This window comes from Humulus lupulus, chromosome 4 (assembly GCF_963169125.1).
Source record: "Humulus lupulus chromosome 4, drHumLupu1.1, whole genome shotgun sequence".
In the NCBI taxonomy this organism is placed as follows: Eukaryota; Viridiplantae; Streptophyta; class Magnoliopsida; order Rosales; family Cannabaceae; genus Humulus; species Humulus lupulus.
In genome coordinates, this window is record NC_084796.1 from 45820646 (window position 1) to 45830741 (window position 10096).

General features: G+C 32.7%; 1 protein-coding gene and 1 non-coding gene across 2 annotated transcripts; both read left to right on the forward strand.

Annotated features, from left to right (window-relative positions):
- Nucleotides 1-1984: 1984 nt before the first annotated feature.
- LOC133828944 (LOB domain-containing protein 27) lies at nt 1985-3109 on the forward strand. Its single transcript, XM_062258969.1, has 2 exons — nt 1985-2828; nt 2922-3109. Exons 1-2 carry the CDS (start codon nt 2170-2172, stop codon nt 3022-3024), a joined length of 762 nt encoding a protein of 253 aa, XP_062114953.1. The 5' UTR covers nt 1985-2169; the 3' UTR covers nt 3025-3109.
- A 6226-nt stretch (nt 3110-9335) lies between these two features.
- On the forward strand, nt 9336-9442 carry LOC133833778 (small nucleolar RNA R71). The gene has a single exon (XR_009893140.1). It is a non-coding gene; the product is annotated as a small nucleolar RNA R71 (small nucleolar RNA).
- Nucleotides 9443-10096: the final 654 nt, after the last annotated feature.

Sequence of the window (10096 nt, forward strand, 5' to 3'; positions counted from 1 at the left end):
TCGGTTATTTGGTAATAACCGAAGTTAAAAGTCTATGCCTTTTTTTATTACAAAAAGGTCTTTTGTTTTTTTGAGAGCTAAACCTAAAATCGATGTTAAAAGTTTATTGAAGGCTTTAACTTCAGTTTTCATGTATTTTCCAATAATTCTATGTGTAAAAATCAAAGTTAAAATCTATATTTCTAGTAGTGTTATCTAAAACAAGACATGTTTTAAAAAGTATCTAATACACTAAAATAATAGTAATAAATTATGTATAATTTGTAACTGTAAAGATCTAAATTTAAAAATTAAAAAGTAACAATACAGGTGGTTAAAGACAGCCTAGTATTAGGCCACACCTTTCCTAACAAAGAGGTCTCATGCAAAGTGGAATCCCCTTCTCCCAATATCGAAATAAATAAATAAATAACTACCTAGTCGAAATTACTTAGTCAAAATATTTACACTGACGAAATTGCTAGTTTTAAACAAAAGATTGATATTTGTCAAAAAAAAAAATAATTGATGTAGAATAATATTTTGGTGAAACAAATTTTTAAAGAAAAAAATTATTTATAAAAAACAAAACAGTTAAAAAAAAACCATTGGCGGTAAACATTCCATAAAGTGAAAGAGAGATTTTTTCTTGAAAAAAATATGTGATAACAATAATACGTAATATATCGAACAACAATAATATGAGATATTAACTAATTGGGCAAAACTGAATTGAATTGTTCTCTCATAATAATATCTAAATATTCATAAAGATAATTTCCAATATTATTCATTTATTTAATCATATATTATCTCATTCAAATTGATTTTAATATTCAATTTGTTTTGTTTCATTTTCGATATTGATATCTGTCATTCTTTTAAATAAATTATTTAGCAACATTTTGTAATTATTTGCTATCTCTTCTGTATCAAAAATTTGTAAATGACGAAATTTTTTAGTTTTAACGGTTTTTTTTTTAAATTTTAACGGTTATTCTAATATTTAACAAAATATTATTATATTTAATTGTAGATTATTTTGTTGTCACCGTCAAATTCAAAAATTAGAAGAAACATAAACTTAAACAAAAATAAATTAATTAACTAATTCAAATAGTATATTTTTAAGATATTTCATGATAATTTAAATAATTAAATCATATTTATTTAAAAATAATAAAGACATACATATTATTTGTTTTATTTTATAATTTTTGTATGATGGTTTATTTTTTCAAGTGATTGTAGCTCTTTTTCTTCATCAAATTCTTAAAGGACATTATGAGATACATTAGAAATTAAAAATATTTTATACATGTATATTACTGTTTATACTGTAATTTTTTCTATCATGAATTTCTTTTTAAATATTATTGTATTTTATATATATGTCATGAATTTATGTAAATATATATCTTTATATATTAAAATTATAAATATATATATATATATATCTATGTATTAAAATTATAAACTAAACAAGGTGAATTGCTTTCACCACACTTCTACCTAACATGTATATATTTGCCAAAAAAATTACACACTTTTTTATGCTCTTGTTTTTCCTCTTCTCATGAGAGAAATATTAATTTTATGCAATAAATTAAATTAAACTCATTTTTTTCGCGTTATACTAGATGCTCAAATTGGATTTCGAATCGATGCTCAAATTTAAAATCATTTAAAATTTAAAACTGAAAAAACATGTTATCACCTTACCTTGTTTATTTTTTTTATCCTAAAAATTGACTAATCAAACTTGAAAATTTTAACAAAATTTTCAAATCATATATTATGTATATTACGCCTTTTTTGAGTGGGGAAATGATATTTTTTTTAGCTTAGAGTTTTTTTATTTTCACTAAAAATCATCTAATAATCTTCTAGAATCTTCTTATTCCTTTTTAATCTATACATAATCCAAGCAAAGTGCCACACGTTTCAAATAAGAGTTAATCGACCCATATTTTCCTTGAAATTCTCTCTCGTTTTACTTATTCTCACTACCCTTACTAAATTATAGGATCCATAACTCCTAGGATATTGCCTTTTCATTCATTAATTACTATGCTAATGAGTAAAAGACAGTATATGACAAAAAAGAAAACAATATCTCCATTTGCCTTCTTCTAATCAACTTAGTTTACTGGGATTCTCATCCCATTTCATCTTAAGGAAGCAAATCGTATGACTTTGAAGGGTGGAACAAGCCAAGCCTGTGCCGCATGCAAGTACCAAAGAAGAAGGTGTACGCAGACGTGTCTCCTTGCACCCTTCTTTCCGCCGGATCAGCCAGAAATCTTTCAACATGCGCACAAACTTTTTGGGGTAAGTAATATCTTAAAAATACTCAAAAAGTTACCTTCCGAACAACATGCACTTACTATGAAATCTATAATATACCAAGCTAATGAGCGGCGTAGAGATCCTGTCCATGGTTGTCTAGGAATAATATGTCAATTAAGGTATCAGATTTGGTCTTGTGAACAAGAGCTTTTTGCTGTTCTTAATAGACTTCAGATGTGCCGCCAACAACAACAGATGGGTTCATCAATGGCGCCTCAGGATCATAATCATAATCAGCATGATAATCAATCGCAACTTGAACTTGGAATGGCACCACCTACTACCATAAATGAGGATGTTATGTTTCAATTTCCTTGTAACATTAATAATAGTTACCATATGAACAATAATATTAGTAGTAGTTCACTAGCACGGCATCCGTTGGTTGGAGATATTCAACAGGAGGTCGTGCAAGAATATGATGAGATGCCCTTTTTTGATACGACCATGGATGATAGACAATCTTACCTCGACACCAAAGAACCCTACGGCCAATCAAGGTAAAATGGTGCTCCTCTCTATATACATATAAATTATACTATTAAGTTATTTAGCATTTCTCATTATTAAGTCCTTATTAAATTTATATGCAGCTCGGATAATTCGGTACGTAAGGATATGACACACTCCATTGATTGCCTTACAAATAAGGACTTGAAGAGTGCTGCTGCCTGTTTAAGTCTTACCCGCTCATAACCAATGGTGTTTATTTGCATTTGACAATTTCTTTCTGTTTTTGTTTTCAAGATTTACACAACTATATAGTTTCAAACTATATATTTTTTTTGTTACTAGTGAATAAATTGTTAGAGGCATGTATCTATATATATTTAAATTTTAAGCTAATTAATATATATTACTTTCAAACTTTTTCTAAAACGTGGAATTGATTATTGGAATTTTAGGTTTTAGGGCATACAAAAAGTTTTTTTTTTAAGAGCTCATTGGAGGACACCATCGTTTTGTTGACTTCACTACACTAGGAGTTGTTGAATTTTACTGGGAAAGTTAAAAAGAGTAAGTAATTAACAGTTTTCAAAACTTAATTATATCATTAGTATACCACTTTCAGACTTTCCGCAGTTTGGTTTGTTATGCATAGTAATCTATTAATTTTTTTATAAAACTAATATAATAATATATTGTATTAAAATAATATATAATATAATCATAACAAGCAAATAACAATATTATAATTTATACACAATTTTACTCATGAATATAATTTTTAACAAAATTAAAAAATTCACAACCCAAACCCTGCCTCGAAGCGACCACAAACGGTGATCAGTCGTCGCTTCAACTCCTTGAAATTGTTCTCACATCTATTTGTCCAGATATACTTGGTCTTCTTACGCATCAGATCAGTCAACGGTGTGGTTATATTCTGGAGAATTCCTCAACAATACCCCACTAAACCCAAGAAGCTTCTAACCTCAGGTACATTGCTTGGTCACTGTCTCTATCTTGGTCGGGTCCACCAAAATCCTCTCCTTATTACTCACGATATGCCCCAGAAATGATACTTGGGGTAACAAGTTAGCATATATCTTATGCTCCCTCAGCCGATGTAGTACCAAACGAAGATGATACTCGTGTTCTGACTCTGTTTGGGAGTACACCAGCATATCATCGATGAATACGATTACAAACTTATCCAAATAATCCCTGAAGACCCTATTCATCAAATCCAACATGACCAAGAATTCATAGTATCCTTACTTCGTACGGAATGCGGTCTTTGGTATGTCTTCCTCCTTAATCATCAACTTCTGGTTGCTAGACCGAAGGTTAATCTTAAAGAACATTGTCTTCCCTTGTAGCTGATCAAAAAAATCGTCAATCCTGGGTAGTGGATACTTATTAATAGTTTTTGTGTAAAATTGATACGCAAGTATACGTAATCGACACAAGTAATACAATGATAAATAAAGATCGTTCCCACGAAGATTGATTTACTAATTACCAACAAATTAAAATTCTATTTCTATTTGGTCAACAATAAATTGGTTACAAAATATTAAAATAATAAAAGAAATAAACATAAAATAACACTATGAAAGAAAGCAAATATTTGTAAAATCTTCAAAAATAAAGAATTAGGGAATTTAATCTCATCAACTTTTAACTTTATTATTTTGCTAATCAGACTTCACAATTCTTCTTCCTAAATTAATAGCAGATTAACAAAAACGACTCTTACTCTTTTTCAAAAAACAAAGAACTCAATTTACATGTGAATATTCTACATTCCTATGATAAATTCCAACACAAAAAAGGCATTGAACACAATAATCATAAAACTACACAATTCATATAGGTATTTTCATCCAATGTGAAAATTGTGATTATTCAATCATAGCATAATCAATTCTCACTTTTTCAGATTTCGAATCAAAATCATAAATCATGAAAATGATGATCAAGCATTCACAAGAATTTAGAACATGTAAAATAATTTAGAATAGACGTGATGAAAGAATCATGAAATCCTCATAGAAAATAACAAAAGTCCAAGTGATTGCATCAAAAACCCTAGAAAATAAAATTAGTTCATGTTCATCATTAAGAAATCCAAAAATAATTGATTAACATAAAGTAAAGATAAAAATAAAAGAAAAGAACTTTATGCCGATCCAAGCTCTTCTCCAAAGTGATCCCAATTCTCTTCTCCCAGTCTAGGTCTGCAAAAAGTCCTCTTTTCCTCTAAAATCGTGATTTAAACTTGATTAGCGTTTTTCCTAATCATGAAATGACCAAAACACCCTTCATTAAAAATCTGCGTTTTTCACATTTCTAGACATATCCTACGATCACAGGATAGCATTCCTGCGGTTGCAGGTATGCCCTAGAAATGCCCCACTTTTATGGAATTGCGGCTGCAGAATCCCATTCCTTCGGTCTCAGAAAGTGCTCTGAAACACTGTTTTCCACCAATTTTTGTCCTTTTGTCAGTTTTTCCATCATGTTTCCACACCTAACTCACCTAAGCCCTTCGACACCTGAAAACACACAAAAACAAGCGTAAAATAGAACAAAACAAAAACAAACACCTAATACTCTACCTATAAACACATAGATAAACGAGTCTAAAACTCTTTTATCAAACTTCCCCAAACTTAACATTTGCTCGCCCTCGAGCAAAAAAAACAAGACTCAAGACAAACTTAACAAATAAATACAGACACTAAACAAATGAATCAAGATAACCATAATTTTTAAGCCTCAAAATTAATGAATGACAAGCATATATAATTTTCAAAAAATAACTGACAAGTAATCTAGATTTTCAATCCAACCACTTCTTCAACTTACCTTAACCCATTGATCATTTTTGTCTACTCAATCATGAAAGTATATAACACACATTTAAAAAAATTTATACATGCCGAATTCTCACCATCAATCCATCAAATCCCATATTTCCATATGCTTGCTAACTTATTATTCTCCACTAATATAAATCAATGCATGTTCAAGAATCAAAAGGTATTTTAAAGCTTGTATTGAGAGGCTTAGGTAACGGTAGATAAGATAGTCATTTTGGCTCAATTATACCATAAGCATATAATCCAAATAAACCAAACCTGATATCCACATTGTAATCCAAGCAACCCCAAATTTCCCTTTATTTTCCAAGATTGAGAAAAATTCACACTAGATATATCTTTTTTTTCTTATTTAACTACACTTCCCCATACTTATGTTTTTCTATGTGAACAAACATAAGAAGTGTAGTTTATTTTCAATCTCATTTTTTTTCTGAATTTTTCTCTCAATCTTTCTTTTTATTTTTCTATTGTCACAACCAAATCACAAAATAACACCCATTACAAATCAATCCCCATTTATATTTATATGCTAATGGTATAAATTCAGGGAATGGAAAATAATAGTGTCCAATTAGGCTCAAAATAAGTGTTTAACAATAAAAAGTTATACTTTTAGGCTCAAAAAGGGTAACTAGGGATAAATTAATCAAGAATGGCTTGAAAGGCTCAAACGTTTAAAAAAAACTTGCCTAAATCATTTTCCTAAACATGCATTGTCTATTATTTCGCCTCAAATAGTAAGCAAGCAAGTTCTAGAATTGTTCATACATTCTTTCCACGTTCAAAATTCAACAAGTGTAAATACATTTAAGTGCAAGAATTTACCAATCATGATCAAATATTCAGTTACAATGAATTAAAGTAACCCAAAGAAGTGGTCAAACCAAGCACAAAGATTTTTATACAATCAAATATATTTTTCTCGAATTATATTACAAGTCATTCACGTATTCTCATCGGCTAATCATTGTTATCTTGATTCGATAGACTTTCTAGATACCCTAACACGCAACACAATTAACAAACAAAACCAAACACAATTTAACAAAATACCAAACTAAACAGAAACTTGACTCAACTAACCTGACACAAATAATTATAATAAATCCCCCTTCCCCAAACTTACCAAAAACATTGTCCCCATTGTTTAAATAAAAGCTAAGGAAAGGAACCTTACCTGACTTGACTTATGATGAAGGACCTGCCTCGTCATCCCCCTCAGTTGTAGGATATCCAAAGTTAGGTAGTTGTGGATATGGTGGAAATCCACTAGTGTCAATGCCAAAATGAGTGGCAAAGGCTTGGTTATAGGCATATTGGTTCTGCGCCACATTGACACTCCATAAGTGGTGGTGCTGGAATTGCAACACCAAGGTGTCCATCCTTTGTGTTTATGTTTTGTGATATTTTTTCGAATATTTTTTCCTAAAAAAACGTGATCTTGCAGCCGCAGGACATCCTTCCTGCGGTCGCAGGATTGAACCCCTAGGCGATTTTTCAACGGCTTTGCATGCAGGCACAAGGTACCTGATGCGGTCATAGAAAGCTGACCAATAGGCCTAGACCACTGGAGTTGCGACTGCAGGAAGTGGTTCCTGTGGTCGCAAGTCTGCTCCACAAACCACAATTTCTTTCTTTCTTTTTTTTCATCATTTTTCAATTTTTTCACTTATTTCACGATTCTAGAATAAACAATATTTACAGGAAAATTTAAATTAAACAAAAACTAACTAAAAAATCAAAAATTGTCTCAACTAAAATAACTTAAAAACTTAACGAACTTAAATAAATTTATTTGAACTTGGGATGCCTCCCAATGGAACTTTATTTAACGTCTCCAACTGGCGCTCACATCCTTCATTAAACTTCAACTCGGGTGAAGTCCACCCCTCTCATCCTTTAGAGCCATAGTGTGATAAGCACAAACTCGTCTTTTGATGTTGCTAATCGTCGGAGCCTTCCACCACTCGTGTAGCCTTCGAGCCTTCCCACTATAGAACAGTTTCAAACAATCATGAATTGCTCGACTACCAATTTTAGCATTGGTTTTTCTCTTGGTGGTTTCCAAATTACTACCACCACTACATACCACATCCACTCTACAACAAGTTGGAATATCATTTGCTGCAAAAACATTGAATGTTACCTCTTCGTTTTGCACTCACAGCTTCAACTCTCCCTTTTGTACATCAATTAGTGATCTCCCTATGGCTAGTGTAGATTTAATGGTCTTCTCAAAATAATGGGAATGCTTGCATCTTCCTCCATATCAAGAATAATAAAATCAGCAGGGAAGATAAAGTTACCAACCTTAACTAAGACATCTTCAATTACTCCACAAGGTTGCTTAACAGAGCGGTCTGCCATTTGTAAGGACATAGTAGTGGGGTGAGCTTCTCCCAATTTGAGCTTACGAAAAATAAATAAGGGCATTAAATCTACACTAGCCCCTAAATCACATAAGATCTTGGTCATAACAGTATCTCCTATTGAGCAAGCAATCGAGAAACTACCCGGATCTCTAAGCTTGGGAGGTAGTTTCTACTGTAAAATAGCACTGCACTCCTTACTAAGCGCCACTGTCTCATAATCCTCCAACTTCTTTTTCTTTGACAAGATTTCCTTCATAAAATTCACATAGCTTGGCATTTGTTCAAGTGCCTCGGCAAAAGGTATGTTACTGTGAAATTTTTGAAAAATGTCTAGAAACTTCGAAAACTGCTTGTCAAATGTCTTATTTTGAAGTCAGTAAGGATATGGAATCTTGATGTGGTGCTCATAGCTCACTGGTGATTGCTTCCTCTTAAGGTCTTCAATAACCTTTTCTTCTACCTTACCCTCATTCTCAACATCAACTTTTGGTGCAGGTATAGACTTCTTGACTGGCTCTTTCAACTTTGTCCGACTCTTCAAAGAGATTGCATTGCATTGCTCTTTATGATTCACCTCTGTATTACTTGGACAATTTCCTTGAGGCCTACTTTGTAACATATTTGTCAACTGGCCAACTTGCATATCTCAAGATTCCTGATGGATGAGCGAGTTTCTGTCATAAATTGAGATTGAGAGTTGGTCAAAGTTAACAATGCAGCTTGTAACTCATTTGTCTTCTCTTGAGAAACAGGTAGTACCGGTGGTTGTAACGGTGCCTGAGGTGGAGCTTGAAGCATAGGTTGCTGAATTTGTTGAGGACCCTCATTATTTCTCCATGCAAAATTAGGTTGATTTCTCCACCCTTGGTTGAACAGGTCGGAGAATGGATAATTAGCTTTCCTATTGAAATTTTCCATCATATTCACCTGTTCCATGGGAATGGAATTGTTCATCTCAACTACCATACACTGCTCATATGGGTGAGAACCACCACAATTATGACATGCTGCTTGGATTTGCATGACTTGAGTGGCCATAGAATTTTGTTGCAGTTGCTTGGTCAATGATACAACCTGAGAAGTGAAAGCGGTAATAGTATGCAGCTCATGCATACTAGCTACCTTCTTATTTCTATCCCGTTCACTAGGCCATTGATAGTTATTCATGGCCATTTATTCAAGCAATTCATAGTCCTCATTAGCACTCTTGCTCATGAAAGCACCACCTGCTGCAGCGTCAATAATGGTGCGAGTCGTCCTACACAAACCGTTGTAAAAATTATGGACTAGCATCCATTTTTCAATCCCATGATGAGGACATTTCCTCAAAAGCTCCTTAAACCTTTCCCATGCATCATAAAGAGACTCTCCATAAAATTGAGAGAAGTAATTAATTTACCCTCTTAACTTTGCAACCTTGGATGGAGGGAAAAATTTAGCAAGAAATTCCAGAGCTAATGCCTCCTATGTAGTAATTGAATTGGCTTGAAGAGAGTTCAACCAACTTTTAGCTCTATTTTGCAGTGAGAACAGGAACAATCTCAGTCTAATAGCATCATCGGTGACCTCATTATATTTAAAAGTTCCACACAGCTCCAGGAAATTGGCTATGTGTGTATTGGGATCCTCAGTAGGGAGTCCACCAAGCTGGACAGTAGACTGGACCATTTCCAGAATCATCCGCTGAATTTCAAAATTATTGGCTGCAACTGCCGGCAGTTGGATGCATGATTGTACCCAGCAACAGCGGGGAGTACATAGTCTCTGAGTGTTCAAACTGCTGTCTTAGAAGTGTCCCCATTCAACACATTGCCCTGATGTTGGTCCATCTCTGCTAACCGTTTCTGCTTTCTGTTCGGTCTGCAAGTCCTCTCAATTTCAGTATTAATGGGCAAAAGATTGCTAGTCCCTCTACGTCGCATATACCAATTGGCACCTGAAATTAAGATTCTCAAACACAACAGTTAGAGACAATTAACACAAAAACACCACATTAAAATAAAAATTAATTGTATTGATATTAATAAAAATCAATCACCGGCAATGGCGCCAAAAACTTGTTGT